At 41.3% G+C, this 23,332-nt stretch overlaps 1 protein-coding gene across 1 annotated transcript in view; it reads left to right on the top strand.

Annotated features, from left to right (window-relative positions):
• The first annotated feature begins 360 nt into the window (after positions 1 to 360).
• POLQ (DNA polymerase theta) overlaps positions 361 to 23,332 on the top strand; it is a 57,779-nt gene continuing 34,807 nt past the window's right edge. Inside the window, exons 1-10 of the mRNA XM_074146395.1 lie at positions 361 to 580; positions 3,363 to 3,545; positions 4,604 to 4,734; positions 6,157 to 6,313; positions 10,781 to 10,889; positions 14,588 to 14,807; positions 16,719 to 16,863; positions 16,961 to 17,107; positions 19,153 to 19,365; positions 22,558 to 22,700. Coding sequence (XP_074002496.1) covers positions 361 to 580; positions 3,363 to 3,545; positions 4,604 to 4,734; positions 6,157 to 6,313; positions 10,781 to 10,889; positions 14,588 to 14,807; positions 16,719 to 16,863; positions 16,961 to 17,107; positions 19,153 to 19,365; positions 22,558 to 22,700 — 1,668 coding nt within the window. The remainder of the gene's footprint in view (positions 581 to 3,362; positions 3,546 to 4,603; positions 4,735 to 6,156; positions 6,314 to 10,780; positions 10,890 to 14,587; positions 14,808 to 16,718; positions 16,864 to 16,960; positions 17,108 to 19,152; positions 19,366 to 22,557; positions 22,701 to 23,332) is intronic.

Genomic DNA, 23,332 nt, shown 5'->3' on the forward strand with positions numbered 1-23,332 from the left:
TAAGCCTGCTTGTGGCGTGCTTGTTGTCCTGAAGCAGACTGCCTTGTGTTGCTTCGTTAATTACTTATCTTTTACCCCCGTACAACACGAATAACCGACGCTCCTGCAGCGTACCCGGTTTGCTGCGGGAGCACCCTCCCGCCTCGAGCACACGGAGCCGGCCCCGCTCCTGCTCTTCCCCCTCGCCCGCTGGTAGCGGGGGCCTCTGCCCCGAGGAACCGAGCCCTCCCATTCCCTGCGCCCCCGCCGGTAGCGGGGCCGCCGTCCCGAGGAACCGAGTCGGGGGCGGAGAAGCCGCCCGGCGGCCGCTCTGGGTCGGGCGGCGCCTCCTCCGCCGGGCGGGGCGGTGCCGGGGTTTGAATGGCGCGGCGGGAAGATGGCGGCGTCGCTTCTAACGGCGTCGCCACAGCCTCGGCCGCGGGGCGCCGCGGCGGCAGCTCGGGCGGCCCGGCCGCCTCCAGCGGAGCAGGGAAGTCCGCCCCGCTCGGCCCCGCCGCTCACTGCCGGCCTGTGCTGAGCCCGCCGCCCGGCCTCGACCTCTCCCTGCGCGGCAGCGGGAGCCCTGGCACCGGCTCGGCAGGTACCGGCGCAGGAGAGCGCAGCCCTCCCCCCCCCCCCCCCCTTCTCTCCCCCCCCCCCCCTTCTCTCCCCCCCCCCCCTTCTCTCCCCCCCCCCCTTCTCTCCCCCTTCCCCTTTCCCCCATCGGTCCCGCTGGGCGAGGGGGAGCGCGGCTGCCCCGCTAGGCCTGCGGGCCGCTGGCCAGCGGGGCAACGTGGTGCTGAGGCGCCTCCCGCCGGCGGTGGGCCCGGACGGGCCCGGGGCGGTGCTGGAAGGGGCCTGGGACCCTCTGAGCCTCTCCCGGCCCAGCGTGCGGGGCCTTCGCCCCGGGGGCGACTGGCTGCCCTCGGGCGGGAGCACCGGCTCTTCGCCCGTCCCTTTCCCGAGGGCGGGGGCTGTAGCTGAGGTACGTGTTTATGTTAATATGGGTGGGAGCGTACAAATACGAATGGAAGGATTTTCGTGCTTAATTCCCCGTTTAGTTGAGGAAGGTAAGAAAATTTATGTTCTGTGCACCCTTCTGAAGTCGGGCTCTTCGTTGTGTGTCACCGAACAGTGGGCCTTGTTCTTGACTTGGCCTCTAGGTGATACCATAATACAACATATCGGTATAGTCTGTGTTCTTTGGCATGTGTGGCGGGTATGTTATTAATAACCTATGTTATTAAATTGATTCAAGAAGGCAGTAAGCTGGTATCGCATCTAGAGGCCCGCTTTAAGTGGTCCTGGCTGGTGCCCTGATACCTGCAAAGGCACGGAAGCGTAGTAGGTTTTTTTTTAATACAACGTCTTGGCTATATATACAAGATGTTATATAAACATCTTGTGTGTGTGTATATATATGTTATGTAAACATCTTGTGGCAAGATGTCATATAAAGTGTTGCTTCTAGATGCAATACGTTTTACCAGCATACTGTACTCTTGCATCAAGAGAGAAATGAAGATGTATACAGCATCAACATCTGAAATCAAGATACTGATACAATGTATTGTAACTTTATCTCCTATGCAATTTTTTTTTTATAACTCTTTAAAGCACTTACATCTCTTGACCTCTTCTCAGGTCATGTCACCTCTTCTCCCTGATTACGTTCTGCAAGATACGATTTTGTCAGCTCCTGCAAATGGAGCTGGGCAAGGCAACGTACATGTTTCTGTGGGACAACTCCTCAAAGACCATTCAGTAAGCGGCACTGCTGTGTCCTACTGGCCCCACACTCTGGAAGGGTTTCCTTTCAGAGAAATCTAACATCCGTTGCTTTGAACCAATTATGTGTATCTTCCTCGTTTTGACCATTTCTTAGCATTTTTCTAGTAGGTAAAAAAGAGGTTAGTCTCCTTGTGCTCATAGATCTTTAAGAACCCCTAAGGCACAAGTTTTCAAACTCATGTTCAGTGCTAATGTACAGATATTCTTCAAAGGGCGTAATCCTTTACTCATTCTGTCTTTTACATGTAGTTTATTGGTTTTGACGTTAGGAAAGAAGCTTGAGATCCCATCATGTAGTGGTTTTTTTTTTTTCTTTGCATGATTCCAAATCCTAATTCTGCCATATTAGTCACGTTTTAGGGTAGAGAAATTGGTCTCCTCTAAGTTCCCTTTGGGAAGTCTGTTCTGCTTTGTGGCCCCCTGCTGTTTTCCCCTGATGGTGCTCAACTTCATGTTTAGTATTTCTGTAGTACTTTGATTACACAAAGTGAAACAGAGCTTTCAGAACTAAGCCATATCAGCTTTTTTATATATTTATTGGGGAGAATGATCATGTGCCAGTGACAGCTAGGTTGGGTTAACCTTAAGAAGGCAGTCGAAATTTTTAGTATGTTGAGAGTAAAAATAATGGCAGCTCATGCATGTTAGTATTTCTGACCTAACCTGCCCTTACACTGTCAGCAATGGTGGGGAATTTCTTTTAGAATTTTTTGAATGTGCCAGTAGAAGAATGGGTACAGTAGTGTCAGTACTGTCAGTAAAACACAATTACTTGGGTTTTATCTCTATTTGACAAGGTCTTTCATAAAATGCTGTTGTCGGAACTATGTAGTCCTGGGTGATCGGGGAGGCTTTATGGTGGATCAGAAACCTGTTTTCTGCCTCAGAGGAGAAAAGGGACAAAAAGTTTGAGTTTTCTTAACGATTTGGAAAAAGGGAGAAGGAGAAGAGGGAGGAGGCAGTATTTGTACCCGGCACAAAATTATTTAGGGTTATAAAGACAAGAAATAAGTAGCAAGGAACTTAATTAAGCCAGAGGAACCGGCAATGTGGTGAAGATACTAATCAGTGTTGATAAACTGGAATAACACACACTGTGCAGAGTAGCGTGAGCTGCTTGTTTGGTTTATGTTGTTTTTTTAATTAATCTGTAAAGCAAGAAAAAAGACTGGGCCAGTTCTGTAATCTGTGAGGATTACTGAAGTCTCTGTAGCAATCATTTGAAAAGGAAAGAGCCTGGGTAAGGATCAGATGGCAAATACATTGTAATGCTATTATATTAATCAGTGCCGAAACTCTCTGAGTATGTATTTGGTAGTGGCTGCTGTGTTTCAAAAGCAAATATCAGAGCAAGAGTTTGGTGAAGAAATAATTTGAATGTGGAAAACCTTATAGGAGGAAAAATGATATCAGGAAAAAGGAAGAATGGTGAAACATCATAGGAAATATTGATAAATATAGAGAAGATAGTTTCTTGTTACCTTTTCTCATTATAAAGGAGCTTGTAGAGAAGTTTGACCTTTACATATACGTGACCTTCAATTCAAGGATGATACTCGACTTTTTAATTTTTTTTTTATTTTCTCCCAAAGGGCAATATCAGCAGTTAAATGTTCCTGAAGACCAAGCAGACAAGTTGCTCCTTGCAAGCTGGGGTCTTCCTGAGGCAGTTCTGGAGAAATACCACAGTCTGGGAGTAGTACAGATGTTTGAATGGCAAGCAGAATGCCTAATGCTTGGACAAGTTCTGGAAGGGAAGAACCTAGTTTACTCAGGTATGTAAACATCTGACAAAACCAGTCCCCCCTAACTTTCCCAATGCCATCTTACAAAAACATACTGGTGCTGAAGGGTGCTGATCTAGCAGATAAAAAAGCCAACGTCTTATCTTTCCTGGAGAGACCCCATTAAGATCTGTCCCATCACTGTGCCCTAGACCTGGCTTGATGGACTCCTTTCCAGATGTGAGGAGAGACTTTTTTCCTCATTTTCTCTGTTAATGTTCCTTTAGAAAATGGTAATTAGGAGTCAGCTAATGATGACTCTCTATTTTTTATTACAGAATATGTCAGCTAGGAACTGAATGATAACAACAGTGTTAGATATAAATACTTTTGCAATTTTTATTTGCAGTCTAATTTTTTCAGTCCCTTTATGATTTCTGTTCATGTGGTTTATGGGGGAAAGGTAGCACTGATGGACTAGAAATCTGTGGGAAATGAAAAATTGGGTGTCTGCTCTCCATGGGAAGAAGGTCCCAGAGCAGCACCGTGTGAGGATGAAGAAGTTAGATTAGGCTTGGATTTGAGTTTTATTACTTGGTTCCAGAATATTTTGGGCCTGATTGCTGGGTAATGGCTGTCCCCCAGTAGGTGGCATCTCCTCTAGCTTGCTGTGGTTGATAGATGGCAAGCAGCGATGCTCACCAACCAGGAGGGATTAATATAGTTATGTGCTAGATCAGTAAGGTGTTGGCTGAGGTCCTCTGTCCAGCCAAGAAACTGTAGTGGGTTTTTTGTTTGTTTGGGTTTTTTTCTCTTGCTTATCTCTGAGCTGCTGTTGATTCTGGAGCAGAGATTAGAACATGAGCCTTGAAAGCGTGATGGAAGAGGCTAGAAGATAAATACTTTGCAGTCTTCTTGACCCTGTATGGGATTAACTGCAAATGTGGTTGTGGGGCTGGGAGAGGGGCATCAATGGAAGAGTACTGCCCCAAGTTCTTCAGTAACTGCTTTCTATGCTATATGATGCTTGTTCTTTGGATTTTTTTTAAACTTTAAAAGTAATTTAAAAAAAACTCAACTACTTTTTTTTTTTTTTTTTTTTTCCCAAGCTCCTACCAGTGCTGGAAAGACTCTTGTTGCAGAATTGCTTATTTTGAAACGAGTCCTGGAGACTCGTAAGAAAGCTCTTCTCATCCTTCCCTTTGTCTCTGTGGCCAAGGAGAAAAAATGTTATTTGCAGGTAAGTAGCATTCAAGACAGGTAAATTTATGGGTTGTGGTTTTTGGGTCACATTTTTTAAATGTAAGTTTTTGCGTGGCTTTGAGGAAAAAAATAAATGGCAGAGTTGTTCCAGAAAGGATTTGTAGGTAATTTAAAATCTGCTCTCATTTTTTCATTCAGAAGAAAATGAAAGTTTTAGCCAAAAAGGGAAACTTGGAAAAATTTTAAGGAGTTGATCAAAACATTTTATTTCAGCTTTGATTTTTAAAGCATTGTTACTTGCATTTATTCATAGATTTTATAATATACAAACTTTAAAGGAATTTTCTAATTAGAGGTTGCGTCTGAAAAACTACAGAGGGAAGGTGTCAACATTATCTGAAAGGATAAAAGGATATTTTAGCTTTCCTTGGGGTGTTCCACGAGAACTTCGTGCCTTTGATTTCAGTTTGACTTTGCTAAAAATACGTTCTGACAGAATGTGGTTATGTCTTGGCTTCCTCACCCCAGCTATTTCAAAGCAAAACTACAGTGGGAACACTCTTTTTAAAACAAAAATATTTTTTCTTGAAAGACTTTCATATCAAATATTGTTTTCATTAGCTAATGTGTCAAAGTAACAACAATCACTAAAAACAAATAAAAAAGGAGCAGGCATTTTTTGTTACAGTTTCTGACATTTAAGACATTTTGAGTGTTAATAAACTGAGGTGGTAGCTTAACCTTGCAAATTGCTAGGAAGTGCTACAAATTGAGTGCGAAAGCTACTTTGTAGTGATTGTTAATGGAGACCTGCTTTTGCTTTAATCTTGTGAAACTGGAGGATTATTGATGATGCGTTCTAGTGCTCCTGGCCTAAGGTTTGGCCATACCTGCACATACTTGAAATCATATGGTATCCTACCCCTCTGGTTCAGCATTTGTACCTTTTTTTTTAATGCAATGTGTAATGTGCCAAAGCTTTGGCACTGCAGTAATAAGGTGCGGAAGAAAAGAAGTTGTCGTTTCTTGACTTTCAGTGGGAGATGTGACATCTTTGGGTTTGGGGTCCCATAGTTGGCTTTTGCCCAGGATTTCTCAGGAGCAAGGCTTCTTTGTACATAACCCACTGGTATTATAAACTGTTGCACTGTGTGTTCTCTAACCTTTTTTAAAATAAGTGTTTTTATACAAAACGTTGGTCCCCGTCTCTTACTCAATTATGTACGCTTTATCCTGCAATGTGTACTGTGTGGCTTCTGCTTTGGAAATAAAAAGTGACAGTGGAAACAAACAAAAAAGTACCAGTAACCAGCTGAGCCATGGCTTTAATCTGATTAGTTGGCATTATAAGTACTAGAAATTGTGGTTGTAGGATGCAGCCTTTTATGTGATTCCAGAGGCAGTGGTCCAAATTCAGAGTTTTAACCTTGGCATGACATTCTTTATCCTTGAAAAACAGGCCCTGTTTCAGGAGGTGGATGTGAGAGTTGAAGGCTACATGGGAAGCATGTCTCCTGCTGGACGTTTCTCCGCCCTGGATGTTGCTGTCTGCACCATTGAGAAAGCCAACGGTCTAATCAATAGACTAATAGAAGAAAACAAAATGGACTCACTGGGTAAGATACTGAGGCTGGACCGTTGCAGGGGTGATGTTTATTACATACTCTGAGTACACGTGAAATCATGGGATGCTTTGTATTTGCTCAGTTCTGTATGCGGCAGACATGCCATATAGCAAAATTGAGCAAAAATTTTTCTTCCTCCAGAGCACCTCTGATTTGGATTTAGGAAGGCAGTCAGGACTATTCTATGCAGCTCAGCATCTGGGCTGAGTAGGTAGAAGCTGCAGGTTTTAGTTTGTCCGACATGGATGACAATCCATGGACAGCGATTAGCAGTGATTTCCACAGCTAGAAAACGTCTTCTAATTAAAGAAATTGAGTTAAAGGTCTGGAATATGTTTGAGTTCAAGAATGTATGTATGTTTGGTTTTTTTGGGACAGAGATTGTGTACATATGGTATCCATGTTTTATCTTCATTTAGCTCAAGGAAGAGGCAGAATTTTGTTTGGTGTTCATCTGGGCCCAGATAAGTGGAATGAATACATAGAGCTCCTCTGGGTAGGCATGGTGATTATTAGGAGGGCTGTGACATTCATTTCTCTCTTGTAGTTCGCTTGAAAGCCTTCTGCCCTTGTAATGTAGACTTCTTGGTCACCATGGCCCTGATGGCCACTAGATAATGATAGTATTCATTTAGTATTTGGGAGGAGGTATAAAACCTGAAGAAGCTCTATGTTTCCAGTGTGAACTTGGAGAGACATGTTTTCCTAGTCCAGTCAAGTTTGTTCTTCTCTTTGCCTGCTTAGTAAAGCTACTCCCAGTTATATTTTACACAATTAGTCTTCCCCATCTTTGCTTTGGCCTGTAACATAGCTGGCTGCTATTTTAAAAATATAAAAATTGTAAAACTAGATGAGTTTTTAGATGAGTTAGGAAACTGCTCTGAGATCTCCACCTATGAAACTGTTGTTCCATATGCATCCGGTGTCATAATATTCTGCAGCATTCTGCAGAATACTCTTCTGTATACCAGAAAAGTTTTTTGAACATGAGAGAGAATAAGGGAAATAAAGCCCTTCAGGTTCTTTCAGAGTGTTTGATCATGAGATAACGCATTCACACCGGGATCTCTAGGGGCTGGGTCACCACACATGCTTTAGACTGCCAGTGGTCTAGAAGATGAGTGGATGACTGTGGCTGTGCAGCATTTTCAGCTCATTTGAATCGAGGTGCCTGCAGTCCAGCCTGATTCTTGAATGTATATCTTCATCCCTTTCCTTGCAAGAGAACTAACGATTGTGCAGTTAGTTATTTCAATATCTGGCTACTTAGTTTAGGGGTTTTTTTGTTTGTTTTAAATAGAGTTAGTTTGGTCCTAGGTCACTACATGGTACAAGCTGTACTGCCAGCACAAGGCAGAGAATGGGGTCATGATGTCCATATTTGTGTTGCCTTGGAAGCATACACAGTATACTGAAATGTATTGCTTAATGTTATCATCTTTCAGAAGCTAGAGATATGCCAAATCCCTTTGGTTGGTACCTCTATTCCATCCCTACATTTTTTGTTGTGCTCTCTAAGATGACTGTACCTGAGAAGAGTCGTATAAATATCACCGGTCAAGTGATTACAAGATTTGAGTTTGAATATATGTCCTCGACACTGATATCTCCTTAAAGCATGATGTTTTTCTTTCACCACTTGAAAACACCTCTTCTGCAACCCTCAGTTTCCCTTGTGCCCCAGTATGAGTGTATAACTGAAATAAGGGTTAAAATGTTCTTGGTTTTTTTTTTCTTTTCTTTATATGCTTATTTGAAATTAATTTCTAAATTAAACTTGAGTTTTAAAATCATCTTTAAAGTAAGAAATTGACAAGTTTTCTACTTGGAGATACATTTTCATTAAAGCTGCAAAATGCAAACATGAGCTGAAAATGCCAGTTTAACTGTCACCTAAAGCAAGCTTGTCTGAAACTGGAAAATTGTACCTCGTCTTCTAATTAATTCTAAATTTAGACTAGTTCGTAATGAGTGTGTTTTATCTTTTGAGATGAGTTATTGGGAGATGACTGCAATTCTGGCTGGATTCCATCTCAAGCTTGAGCTGTTCCTTTTGTTGATGTCAACCCCCTGCTGATAGCTCACGTTGCCTTTGGAAATTGTTGAGAGGAACTCAAATCTTCTGCCTGGCAGAGTTCCTCTTTGCTGCATGAAGCAGTTAAAAGCAGTTTTGTGTTGCTAATTATTATATAACGTGTGTCAGTTTTGAACAACCAGGTACACAGGAGATGATATTCCTCTTGTTGTTCAGCTTCTTGACACTGACACTAAAGAAATTTTTAGGAAAGGGCATTAGAGAAGAATCTGCTGCCTTCTCAATGGGTTAGCTGGCAATGCATTTGTAATGTGCTGTTGTGATACTTATCTTGTTTCTTTTCCTAATTTAAACTTGAAATAAAAAAATTACTAGTTTAATTGTACTTAAAAAAAAAAAAACTTAAATCCTCCCTGCCTGTCATTCAGAACTTTTTAGTTTTAAACAAGATGTGGACTTAAAGCAGCCTAGTTATTCTACAGCAAATATGTATGATAGCTGTCAGGTATTTTTTAGTAGTTTTTTTTCATCACACACACCTAATTTGCAAACAGAAAAAGGGGACTGAAATGTTACTCATTTTCAGTAACAATGCAGTATGACGAAATTCTGGCCCCACTTGCACTCCTGGGCTTGTTGTTGAGTAGAAAATACCATTGCATGCTGGGACCTGTAGTCCTCTTTGGCTGCAATTCCATTTCAGGATGAGGATAGCTTTGTGAAAAATACTGTTTGCCTGATTGCTCCTGCTCTGTTATCCCAGTGGGTGTGTTCTGAGTACTGCCTGAATAGAGGAGAGCACTGTGCATGTGTGACAATCGCGTCTCACCAGCTTGCAGACTGCCAGGGCAATAGAGTACACAGGTTTAGTGTGGGTTTGGAATGTATATTATAGCTGAGTAGCAGCAGAAGGTACAGAACAAGTGACCTGTGCAACAAATAGTGATATTCCCTGTGCTTTGGCCAGTAGGTACCAGTAGAACACCATGCTTCACTTCAGGAAGCAAAACGTGCTGCTGCTTGGCACAAAGACTGGAAGGGTAACTTGTATGAATTTTACTTTGGTAGATACCCGATTACACTGTCCTCTCTCAGCTATTGGAAGCATTCAAACAGACGGTTGTACAGGGAAACAGGAAGAAGCTTTTTCTGGTAGCTGAATAAATACATATTTGGTGACCAGTGAATTACCATTTTTTTACAAGTGAGCACAGAATAGAGGAAGTACAGGAAGAGAGAGGAGCTGGATGGGTGGGAGTTTGTAAAGGAGGCTGATGAAGTGCAGCGCTCTTTTCTAACTTAAGTAGCTTGAAAGAGAAGGGGGGAGAAAACAGACGGAGAGAGAAGGAACATATGTAGGAAGGAGAGAAAAAAAAATGAGAAGGAAAAATAGCATTGAAACAGATAATACAAGGTCACATTTGCCCTTAAGCTCCTGCTATTTTAGCTGTACCAGGAAGATATTACGTAGCTGCAGCAAAGAGGAAAAAAATTCCACAGCAGCAGAACTAATGAAGCCTGGTGTCCCCTGTGCCCTGCTTTTTTTGTTTAACCTTCCTTCAGCCTCTTCCATGTCCCTGTGACTCTGTCAGCTGGCCAGAAAGGGTACATACTGCTGCTAGTTGGGATGTGTGCAGGACGTGCACCGGGTGGCTGAGTTGTAGGGGCTCTCTGTTTTCTCCTCAGGGGAGACCCTAATCTGGTCTGTTATCTTCAGCTGCTGATATTCAGGAGGCTCTTTAGACATTATTCTTTTCAGTATTCCTACACTCCTTACAAATTTGATGGAGGTGGCTAATAGATTAAAAAGTCATTTGCAGGAGGTAAGATGACAACAGAGCACTCATGTAAGGATTTTTTTCATTTGAAAGCCAAAGCTAAATAGTAGAGTTCATTCAGATTTGGTTAGTGAGAAAAGATATAATAGGAAGCAGGCTATGCCAGTGTAATTACATCCGCTCTAGGATTTTTTTTTCTGACATTACTGTATTAGTAAGAAGTGATGTTTTTAACTAAGACAGTGATGTCAAAAAAGCTTTTGACTAGCTCGTTTGGGTGCTGAAATGTTCCTTTCTGGATACTCTGAAGCCTGGGGGCTTTTACTTGCAGAGAGGTTAGAGTATAGATGCTGCAATACTGTTTTGTGTGGTGGCCAGACCAACAACTCAGCTTATTTATTTTTATTTTTTTAAAAGCTGATTGTGTGTGTGTGTGAGGTTGTGGGGGGTGTGAAACATCATGACATTGGTCATGGTTGGTCTCAGAAGAATCAGTGGCAGAAGGAAGCCATAGTGGTGTTGGTAAGCACAGCAGGATCTGTGAATATAAATTTTGATTCATCATGTGGAATATGAAAGGATCGAGGCTATCTGTTCTTAGTTTGGGGTTTTGTCAGATATAACCTGAGTGCTTCTCTTTATCAGGAGTGGTGGTTGTGGATGAGTTGCACATGCTGGGAGACTCTCATCGAGGATATCTGCTGGAACTCCTTCTGACCAAAGTCAGATATGTTACAGAGAAGGTTGCAAAACGGTGGGTAGACCAGGATGTTTGTCTTTTTAATGCTAAGTTATGGATGGCTCTAACTATTTTGTTCTCTGAGTGACTGGAAATTTGGGTTAGCTCCAGGGTTTTTATGAGAGTGATGACCTAGACTATTTTGGTTATTAAGGTCTCATCACACCACCTCTCAGGGGCCTGCCATTGTAGTCAAAACCTCTTTTCCTCATGGTTTTCAATTTGTAAGCTACCATGGGATTCGTTCTCTGAGGAAAAGAAATAAGGCTGAATCTTTCACTTACTTTTTTTAGCCTATTTAAATTTTTTAAAAAACTGGATTTCTTTTAAAGTTCTTGATAGCAGATTTGCGCTGCTTAATTTTTCAGCATTTCATAGAATGGGCTATTTATCCTACGGAAATATTCAGGTATTGTGGAAGAGTTCTCATGCTGTTAACTTGTCAATGGTGAATTGATCAGAAGACTTAAGAAGATGTGCCAGTAGTCTGCTTTGTTAGCCCTGCTTGGGGTGATCTGTGGTTTTATTTATAACATGCAATAGCCTAGTGGTTGCACGATTTCTTGCCTTTAGCACAACTGATGGAAGGCTGGGGAACAGATTAGATGTTCAGAAGAGCTTTTAGAGGCTTTTAAGAATTCAGTATCTAGCTCCCCAACACCAAACTGTCCAGTGGCTCCATAGTGCTCAAACGCAGGCAAAGGCAAATGGAGGAGATGGTGTATCGATCATCTTAATCTTTATTGGTGTTACTGAGATAAGAGTCAAAATCAACTATTCCCTTAGCACCAAAAGCCAGGTTTTGACAGTTTTCTCTGCTGCTTCCTGTCTTGTGAGTCATATCAGTGCAGGGCTAAGCATAGACTACCAATTTAGAATCATAGAATTGTCTAGGTTGGAAGGGATCTTTAGCATCACTGAGTCCAACCATTAACCTAGCACTGCCAAAACCACCACTAAACCATGTCCCTAAGCACCACGTCTACACAGCTTTTAAATACCTCCAGTTTTGACCCAGTCTGTCCAGATCCCTCTGTAGAGCCATCCTACCCTCAAGCAGATCAGCACTTCCACCTAACTCGGTGTCGCCTGCAAACTTACTGAGGTTGCACTTGATGCCCCTGTCCAGGTCACTGATAAAGATATTAAACAGAACAGCCCTGGGGAACACCACTTGTGACTGGCCACCAGCTGGATTTAACTCCATTCACCACCACTCCTTGGGCCCCACCATCCAGCCATTTTTTTACCCAGTGAAGCGTACACCCGTCCAAGCCACGAGCAGCCAGTTTTTCCAGGAGAATGCTGTGGGAAACAGCATCAAAGGCTTTATTAAAGTCCAGGTAAACAACATCCGCAGCCTTTCCCTCATACACTAAGTGGGTCATCTTGCCATAGAAAAAGATAAGGTTTGTCAAGCAGGGACCTGCCTTTCATGAACCCATGCTGACTGGGCCTGATCACCTGGGTGTCCTGCGTGTGCTTATTTTTCAGCACATGAGGATGGCCTGCTCCTACACCTTTAAGACTTCCTTCTTGAAGAAAGTCCAGCCTTCCTGGACTCCTTTGCCCTTCAGGACTGCCTCCTAAGGGACTCTGTCAACCAGGCTCCTGAATAGACCAAAGTCCACCCCCTGGAAGCCCAAGGTGGCAGTTCTGCTGCCCCTGCTCCTTGCTTCTCCAAAAATCAAAAGCTCTATCATTTCGTGATCACTATGCCCAACACAGCCTCCAACCATCACATCCCTCACAAGTCCTTTGTTCACAAACAAGAGGTCCAGCAGAGCACCTTCTTTAGTTGGCTCCCTCACCAGCTGTGTCAATAAGTTATCCTCAACACACTCCAGGAACCTCCTAGACTTAGTTCTCTTAGATTTAGTTCTGGGGGAACTGCCATTTCTACATCGGCTCTCCACCAGACATTTTAGCCAGTGTTTCCCATCCTGATTTCCAGGATCTGGCAGTGTTCTGGATCTAATCACCTCTGACTTTTCCTCACATTCTCACTGTAAGTCCTGGAAGGTGGTACACTTCAGAGCAGTGTGAGTGGCTTTGTCACTCTTTTTACCTTGGCTTATCATGTAGCTGCAGCACAGGTGCAGGTCTGCTTTCTGCTTTCCTCCCCCATGTTGAAGAAGCAGAAGGAAAAAACATTTGTTAAGCAAAAAGGGAGAGATGCATCAAGGCATGTTCCTGGGAAGACACAGTACTTGGGTCTTCACCATATAGGTGCTAGGGCCTGGATTCTCCATCTCTTCATCATGGTGAAGTTGACAGTGGTTCCCTGTACCACTTAGTGACATGAAGGAGGTTGCTGCTACTTTTGTTTTGGAATCCACTTGAAATTCCTGGAGTTGAAGACCACGTTTTCTCTCAAATGTGCTCCCAAGCCTGTGATGCTTCCCACCCCCCCCAGCCCTGTTATTTAATGGGAGCTCCTTTATCCAAATTCTTTAAACGCTGTCCAGCCTGACTGATCATCAGAATGACCAATGCTTTGAAGAGCTTTTCAAGTGGTTAGCTGGACATCCCACTGAAGTATAAGATTGTGTCTTTGCACCCAGAGGATGTTCTCTGGTGACCATTGCCAGTATGAGTGCCCTTGCTTCTCCATGAGGCTTTTGCAGACCCAGCCAAAATTCTGCAGCAGATTTTTCTCCTCCCTAGTCAAACAGTGTGTTGTGGAGCTGGAACATTTTTAATCCTTGAAGGTCAAAAGTTACTTTAGGGGGGAAAAGGTCAAAAGTTGCTGTAGGGGGAAAAATCTCCAACCGAGGTGGCAGAACTGTAGTAGCAAATGCTTGAAGAGCTCAGGTAAGAGAGAGTTTGCCTCTCTACATCTTCCTTATTTCTGTCTTGTCAGTGACTGGCCTTTTTTTCACTCTAGCTTCTGGGTAGTCTTGTTTCCTCTCTCTTGTCTTTGCCAGGATTACCAGGATCTTCTAAGAAGGTTCAGGCTGTTTCTGAGCTCACGTTGATTTGTTGGACCTCTTTATTTTTTTAAAGTCTCAATCTGTGGCTCAGTGCAGCGCAAATGAGTAGTTTTCAAATGTAGGCTTAGGAGCATAAGAAACCCCATATAGTGTGGATGTAAAAGCCTGAATTAAAATATACGTTTGGGTATCTAAATTAATGGTTTGTGTTTTCAGGTCTGTTAAGTGCCCATTACTTCTCACTGCCTTTAGTGGAAGCTGCTATTCAGCACTTCAAGAACTGAAGCTGCTTTGTCTTTGCTGAACTAAGGGCTTTGGTTCCCAACTCTAGGAAGACCTTAGTCTAGTATTATTTGTCCTGAAATTGAAACAAATTGAAGTGTTTTAATGAAGGCATTTAAGCTTAGAAAGACTGCAGTGGAGACTGAACCATTCCTTTATTTCCATGTTTTGATAATGGCAAGGAAGTAGTTGATTTATATATTTGTTTTCAGTTTCTCCAAATATGCAGTTACTTTATTGCTGTTGTTACCTAAAGAAGCTTAAAGTTTAGGTTCAAAATGATAAAAAGTTGAAATATCTTGTTATCAAAATATAACCTGACATTGTGTTTGCTAAGAGGAGAGTATGTCTTGTTTCTTTGTCAAGAAGCTGAAAAAAATAGTTCTGTTTTTTAGATGCTGGCAGGAAGTAGATTGAGTTAGTTTTTTTCTGAATCCTGTTTTCCAGAATAGTAGCCTGTGTTGTCACTAACTTTCATTTTCTTTTAACCACTTCCAGACAGGAGAAGATGACCAGTCCTGGTTTTGGTGGGATACAGATAGTAGGCATGAGTGCTACCCTCCCTAACTTGGGACTCCTAGCCTCATGGTTAGATGCAGAGCTATACTGTACGGATTTTCGCCCTGTGCCCCTCAAGGAGTGGGTGAAAATTGGCAGCAACATTTATGACTCCTCCATGAATTTAGTGCGAGAATTCCAGCCCAAGCTTCAACTGAAGGTAACCAAACTCTGAGCGGTGGCTTTGGGATAGGACCTTTTGCACAGCTAAAATGAAAAAGACAGCTACTGCTATGTTTTTAATTTTTCTTTTAGTAGATTACATTCCTGACTTCATTGTTTACGTCATAGATTGTATCCTCAAACTGAGAACAAAATTGAGGGTTTTTTTGTCTTCTACTGATTTAAACAAAAACCTGAACACATTCACACTCATGAAGTTCTTGAAGTTTCTTGAATCTTGAAGTGACTTGAAAACAAAGTTGACTTTGCAGTTACCTTGTTTCTGAGCACTTTACAGGTAGAAAGAGCTTGATTCTCCCCTTACCCACCACCCTATCTTGTGTCCTGTAATTTACTTCACTTTCATAAATGAAGGTATTTCTTGGTTAGGCCAAGGAATTTACATTAATCATCAGGAGAATGTATTTGCATTAACATCTGGTATCGAACCTGCTTATGTTAAACTGCTAAATGATCTATTTTTGTCAGTGACTAGAAGGCAAATGTCCATCCTGATTCTTCTGAATCTGATTTCAGTCTTTAGTACTTCTGCGCACTTGAAAAGGATATGAAAAGGGTAACGTACTATAATGATTTGGAAGAACCAAATGGGTAGGAATGGGAAATGTGCACTTCTTATTTGTAGGTTCCTTTTCTGTGGAGCCTTTGAAGGGTGAATTCTCTCCCCAGTCATTTCAACTGCTCTGTGAAATACTAGTGTAGTAGTTGGACAATATTGGCTGAATGACAGCAATATTTTGGAATATTTTGCACCCAGTTCTTGTGCACAAATGTTCTGTTAGCGGTAGCATGGTGGCACAGCAAAGAAAAAGGATCCTAGAAACAAAAGGAAATGTTTGTGACAAGACTATCTAGAAGCTTGCTTTTATGTGGTCATATTGAGAAGGTGATGTTGCATCTCCTTTTCTCAGTATTTTTTCAAGTAGTTGCTTTGGATAGGTACTAAATTAAGTGAAAGAAAGAACTGACTAGGCTTATGATGCAACAGTTTAAGGGAGTTGGCTTATTTTATAAGACCAGGTGATTCTCTTGGGGTTGAAATTTTTTACTGGACCTTCAGACTTCTGTGCCTCAAACTGGACCAGAAAAGGGAACTTGATGACCTCACCACTTCTGCTGAATTTGGCTGAATGCTTACTGAGCTTTTGATTTGTATATGCAGTTCTTGCCATTGCTCCCTTGTCTTTATTTGCATTTTAGTGCTTTTTATTTCTTACTGTACACCTAACTTTTCTCTTCCTCCTTTGGCCTGCTTGCTGGAAGAGAATCTGGTTTAGCCAAGCAAAAGAGATCAGTTGCAGGAACTCTCTTAGGATCTTAAAACCAAAAAGGCGAGCTGTAAACAGTGCGGTTTTGAATGCACATCTATATAAGTATCCATAAAAGCCTGCCACTGTGCTCTGAACACTTGTAGTCTTTGGTCAACAGTGCTTGCTGGGTGCATCTTATTGGGATGCTCAGGCTGTTACATCTCATGCTTTTAGTTCAAATATCCTACTTGATAAGTCTTCATTACATACTGTAGAGTGATTTTTTCCCTTGGGGCACTTCCTAATTCTTCCGCACTACTCTTAGCCATGACATGGAGGTTGCAGTGATTTTTTTTGTGCGCTGTGTGACTTTCATTCAGAAACAGATTTATGAAAGCAAAATGTAAAACCTTAGGTTTATTCATGGGTAGGTCTAGGTCTGCCCTCTACAATATGGTGATGCTAGTGCTTGGAATTCCTAAAGCAAACAGTAACTAAGATAACAGTGCTCAATTTTCTTTGTCTGCTCCTCTTTCTAACTTGAAGTAGAAGATTCCTACTGTGATACAGAAGAATGACAGCATTTACAAACTTCATTCAGTGTGAGAGTGCATTGAAAATATTTTGTCTCCATTCAGGGAGATGAAGACCATGTTGTGAGCCTGTGTTATGAGACTGTTTGTGATGGCCGTTCAGTCCTGCTTTTCTGTCCATCCAAGAATTGGTGTGAGAAGCTGGCAGACATCATTGCCAGGGAATTCTACAGCTTGCAACAGGCTGAGAGTAAGAGAAAAGTAGTTAATAGAAGACTGTAGTATGCACAGTGCCTTTAAGGAAAAATAATTTTAGTAGAAACTATAAAAATATTTTCTCTCTCAAGGTTCTGCAAAACCCTCAGCCCTTGCCCCAGTTGTTGTGGACAGAGAAGGGATTGAAGAGGTTCTGGATCAGCTAAAGCGTTCTGTCTCAGGCTTGGACTCAGTGCTCCAACGTACTTTGCCATGGGGAGTGGGATTTCATCATGCAGGTATTCCTGAATGTCTTGGTCTTGAATTCTCTAATGGTCAAATCATACGGGTTCTTTTTGCTGCAGTTACCAGCAATTTACCAATTGTTTTTTGAAGCCTTCTGTAGCTTACGACTGAGTTAAAGTATTTTGAGAATCTCACAGTTAGAGGTTAACTTGAAATTATTTTATTGTGGCTGAAGACTTTAATTCACTAACTGTTATGATAAATTTTCTCTCTTTCATGTTGGATAACAGCAACTTTTTAAATATAACGGTTTTTGTGTGTGTGAAATGCCTGAAAAATTACCTGATTGCAGCTCAGGCATTTTCAAGTTGTCCCTAAAACTGCCAGAGTATTTCAGAGCAGTTTTCCTCAACTTTCTTCAATTTTTTTATCAGAGTTAGGTTGATGGTTGGACTAGATGATCTTAAAGGTCCCTTCCATGCTGCCATCCAGCAAGACCTGGACAGGCTGGAGAGCTGGGCAAGGAAGAACCTCATGAGGTTCAACAAGGGAAAAGTGTAGGATCCTGCACCTGGGAAAGAAGAATGTTAGGCACCAATACAGGTTAGGTGTGGACCTGCTGGAGTCAAGTTCCAAAGAGAAAGATCTGGGGGTCCTGGTAGACAGCAAAATGACAATGAGCAAGCAGTGTGCTCTTGTGGCCAGGAAGGCCAACGGAATCCTGAGCTGCATAGGGAAGAGTGTGGCTAGTAGGTCGAGGGAAGTCATTCTCCCCCTCTGCACTGGTGAGGCCACAAATGGAATACTGCATCCAGCTCTGGGCTCCCCAATTCAAGAGGGACGGGGAACTACTGGAAAGAGTCCAGCAAAGGGCAACGAGGATGATTCAAGGATTGGAGCATCTGCCTTATGAAGAAAGGCTGAGAGAGCTGGGACTCTTTAGCCTGGAGAAGAGAAGGCTGAGGGGAGACCTTATCAATGCTTATAAGTATCTAAAGGGTGGGTTGAAGGAGGAGGGAGCCAGACTCTTTTCAGTGGTTCCCAGTGAGAGGACGAGGGGCAATGGGCACAAGTTGGAACATAGGAGGTTCCACTCAAATATGAGAAAAAACTTCTTTACGGTGAGGGTGACGGAGCCCTGGAACAGGCTGCCCAGGGAGGTTGTGGAGTCCCCTTTTTTGGAGATTTTCAAGACCTGCCTGGATGCAGTCCTGAGTAACATGCTCTAACATGCTTTGGGCAATCCTGCTTCAGCAGGGGAGTTGGACTAGATGATCTTTATGGTCCCTTCCAACTCTAAAAATTCAGTGAAAATTCAGTGAAATTCAGTGAAAATTCCAACCTAGACGATTCTGATTCTATGAACTTAATACTGAAATAGATGAGTAAATAGAAAAAGTATAACAACGAAAATAAAAATAAAAGTAGCATGTGCTGTGAGCGCTTCTGGCTAGTTCTTTTTTTTTTTACTTACTTAAGTAGGTAATATTGTATGTCACCCCTTGATCCATTGAAAGAAAGCACTGACTCTGGAAAAGAGAGCAGTAGCTATGGAATTAAATATGTAGGGAGAATAATTCCAAATTCTTACAGAGCGTGTATTTCTTTCTCAAGAATAAAATTGGCCTGGAGCCCTCAAGGAAATGTAGAAAGATACATATGAGACCTGTAACCTAGAATGGAAGTAATGAAGAAGGATTCCAGGGTCAGGATGGCAATTGATGAAATCCTAGATCCCTACTGTGTTTGTTACATGCAGTTTTCTTCTTTTTATTTTATTTATTTATTTATTTACTTGCAGTGCTTATAGATATGTAATAAATAGTTGTTCATCTTGCTACAATGTGTACACGCAACTTAAAAAAGCTAGTTTATAACTATTACTGTCAATTGAACAATGAAAACTTAATGGTGAAATTTTGCTTCACTTGTGATTGGAAAGAAGTTAGCTGAGGTAGTGCTGTGAGTCGAGTTCCTAACACTGAAAGATGAACGTTCATTAAGTTTGTTTGTTCTTCCACTTGCTTGACAGTAAAATTATTAGCTCTTAAATGCAGTCTCACCATTACTAAGTTTGCTAAAAGTCATCTCTACTCAGGTCTTACTTTTGATGAACGGGACATCATTGAAGGAGCCTTTCGCCAGGGCTTGATTAGAGTCCTAGCAGCAACCTCCACACTCTCATCTGGAGTGAATTTGCCTGCACGCCGAGTGATTATACGAACTCCCATGTTTGGTGGCAAACTGCTGGACATTCTCACTTACAAGCAGATGGCTGGAAGGGCTGGCAGGAAAGGAGTAGACACAGAGGGTAAGCAGAGGCTTTATTAACATTCTCTAAGAATGGTGTTAACCTGATTAAATCCAGGGCAGTGCTTCGCAATTAGTGACTAATCATGATGAATACCTTTGGAATTCAGTATGATTAAGTTAATCAAGATGAATTTGTTTGGTATTAATGGGGTAAAAATTGTAATTCCCAGGGGATTCTTTTCACTGCATGAAACTTACTTTGGTATTTACATGTCAGTTACTTCAGGAATGGGCTATTTTCTCCTTTGAATTCTTCTTAGCTTCTAAGGCTGTGTTGTTCGTTTGGCTTAATTCTGTGATCCATGGTCAGTTTACTAAAGCATTTACAGTTTCAGTGAGAAAATTTACACTAAACTCTCGTTGGACAGGCCTAAAATGTAAGAAATGCATTTAAAGTCTACAACCATAATTTGACAAACTTCTTCTGTTGTCTGAAGTTCTGATTTGGATTTATTAAACTTTCACTAAACTTAAACATAGCTTTTATGGATCTCGAAAGTAGTAATGCAACAGAGAGAGGGAAATATGAACAGTAATTCATAGATAATATGGTGTCCTCATGCATACAGGGCACTGATCAATGTTCAACGAAATAATCCTGCCTGTTATTTTAATTTGCAATGGAAATTTATCTTCATGGGTGATATTTGGAAAAATTATATTATAAACTATAAACACAGTAGAAAATAAGAAGTTCAATAGAAGCGGGAAGTGGGATTTGCCCTACTGATGGTTTGATTGGTGGTTGCTGGAACCCTATGTAAGCAAACTGTTCTTACATTTAACTTTCTATTTTTGCTGGAGTAGCATAGCAACAGAGCATTTTGCAACCTATATCTCTATGAACTATCCCTATGTGTTAAAGAAAAGGGCAGCTGCGTGCTATATTTTGAAATTTTCCAGACTTTGTCATTTGAGTGTAGCTGGCGGGTGTAAAATTACATTATTCCTTAAATTTCTTTTTTTCCCCCTTCAAGTTACAATAATTAGTACTCTTTTTTTGACAGTTCTGACGTGACTGTGTTTGCACAGTAAGCAGTTGATTTTATGCTGATGAGCTACATGAATGTACCATTTTTTTCCACTCTACAGAGTCTTTTGGATGAGAACATAAAGATACATTACCAGCTGCTACTCTTTCACAGAGTAGGGAGGAGACTGGAGGACAGCAACTTCAGCTGGAAAAAAAGCCTTATGTGGGTATGAAATTCAGCTGACAGAAGATAAATGCTGTTGGGTTGATGTCCTCCTCCCCTCCCAAAATTGTAGTTTTGGATTGTCTCAGGTTTTGATTTTTTAATTTTTTTTTCTGATTTGATGGCAATTTAAAAACATCACTTTAGAAAATGAAATTGGATTATTTTTGCATTCATCAAAACCACCATGTTCCCGAGGTGAAATAGGTAAAGCTGTTCAGTATTGCTGAACAAACCCGAGAAATATAATAGAACCTTTTTTGCTTTTAATGGAGTTTTATGCCTAGATAGCCAGAGTCTTCTGGTGTTTGTCCAGTCTGATGTTAACCTTGACTTCCCCTCCTACTTCAAATGTTCACTAAGAGATCTTAGAATAGCTTAGTTCTTTTTTTTTTTTTTTACTGTTTACGAGGTTGCATTTATTGGCTTTAAGTTCTCAGTGCCATCTTGGGAAAGGGTTTCCCCCAAGTCTTGAATGTCTGTCAGATAATGTAGAGCCAAGCGGATCCCCGTCTTCTGTTAGATTTATCACGCTGAAGAGTCAAAGTTTTCAGAAGGAATTGTAGGTCACATCAGAACCCAAATATGGACTGAGTGAATGTTCTTTATTGCTAAAGTCAAAATTCACAAAATGATGCTTACAGGCAGTTTATCTTCTGTACTCTCAGCTCTGGCAAAAGTACATGGTCAACAGATGTCAAAAGTTTCACCTGGCAGGATAAAAAAAATCCCAGAGACGCATCCTCTGAGCATGTCTTTCATTCTGTAATTTATGTAATCGTGTTTAAGCTGTATGCAGTTACTCACCTATACTGCATTTGTGGTATGTATTCTGATCATTGTGTTTAAGTGCAGTTGTGTTTTCATTACCTCTGGATTTGCTAATTACTGTAGCATTACTATAGCTAGGATCTTATGAAGATACTCGCTACAAAATTACCTTGGTGTCCAGGCTATGTGCACTTATGTCTTATGATAGGTTTATGATAACCTGCTAATATTTACTGTCCAGCTAATCCAGATCTAATGCTCTCTTCTTAGTGAAAGGCAAGCTTGTCCTGCCCATAATTCATTTATCCTGTGCCAACTGGCAAAGCTTCTAACTAGCTAGGTCTCTCAGGGACCTAATGTCTTTGTTGAAAAATCTCCTTTATGTGAGCACTGCATTTTCCATGGGTAGTCTGTAATTATCTCATTAAAGGAATTGGCCCATTATTTTTACTTTGTTTTCATGGCTCTGCAACCTTTTTTGTCTCCCACAGAATTTCAGTAGTTAGGGGTTAACTTAAAAATGTCTGATAGAGAATTTTAAGGAAAGTTATATTCAGATGTACTTTTCAGTGGAAAGCATTTATGGTACTTAAGATTTTATGTGTATGTATATATATGTATATACACATATATATATATATATACACACAGAGAATATATTCAGAGAATGCAGAGTTACTTAGATTACTAACTTTGGATTTCTAAACTACTTTGGTACCTGTGTTATTTCATTTCGGGAGTGGAAGCTGGTTGACCTAAACTGTCAAAGTGCTGTGCAGCTTTTATGTTTTATTCTTGCTTTTAAGAATCTTTTCAGCTTAATAATGTAGTGCAGAGGAAAAATTGATGCCACTGTGTATTATAGTTCCAGTCAATTCCAGAACAAGAAGCGAGAGTGGTTCAGCAGCAAAGCAGATGCACAGAGAGGCTATGGAAGCTCTTCAGCTGATTTGGCAAGACCCTGACCAGCCTAATGTAACTTTCAAGTTTGCTCTGCTTTTAGTTCTTAAGTATTATGCATCTGTGGAGTTCTTACATAGCAATGGATATATACTGTTCAAGATTACAAAGGTTTTGCCTCTTCTTTTTATTTATTCAGCTTTTTTAAAAATACGTCCTTGATCAACTGTATGTAGCTATTACAGTGCTAGGATACAATACTAAGATCATTAATGTATTTGTTTGTTTGATTTTTGTTTGTTTTCTTTTTTCTTTTCCTATAGGTGAGAGCATTTTAGTTTGTAAGCCCTCAGAAAGATCAAAAGGAACTGCTCTACTTCAGGGATCTCTCAAGCCTGTTTCCAGCTGTTTGCTTAGAAGAGAAGGGGAAGGTGTTGCTTCTAGCATGAAAAGAGCAATACTTGAGGTACAGGACAAGTGGAGAGGGATTAAAACTGTGCTTGCACTCTTGTAATTGTAGGATGGTTTCTTTTGTGACACCATCAAAATTTCTTCAGATTTTCTCTGCATTTTCTTGTTGTTCTGTTTCCTCCCTTGTCAACCCAACCAGCTTCCGAAGAAAATTAGTTGGGTCTGCCAGCTTGCTTCAGTATTCAGCATTTTGTTTGGTATGTTTCAGTCTCTGTTTACTGCAGATTAGGACGTGAGCACGCTCAAACAAGGGTTACTAAGTTTTGCTTTTGCATTTAGATATACTCAAACTGCAGGCAGAAATAAGTTAATTCTTCATGTGGGACGTGACAGTCTTAACTGGGAGATGCTTGTAAATTACTGATCCCGGAGGCTTTGTAGACTGAATTGGGCCATAATGACATTTGTAGAACATTGTGGGGTCCCTTATTTCCCCCCTGAACTTACCTACCTCTTTTGCACAGAAATGATTGAACTTCTGTAAATGCATTTTGGTGAACAAACAGCTGTGGTACCCAATTCCCTCCCTCTAGCCTGCTCTCTTCTATAGGGTTCCTACAGGAGTAAAAAGGACCAAAAGGGTGTTGTTCCACATAAGTGAGCCTGTCTCCTTTTCCAGAGTTGATT

This window comes from Numenius arquata, chromosome 1, assembly GCF_964106895.1.
Source record: "Numenius arquata chromosome 1, bNumArq3.hap1.1, whole genome shotgun sequence".
NCBI classification, from domain to species: domain Eukaryota; kingdom Metazoa; phylum Chordata; class Aves; order Charadriiformes; family Scolopacidae; genus Numenius; species Numenius arquata.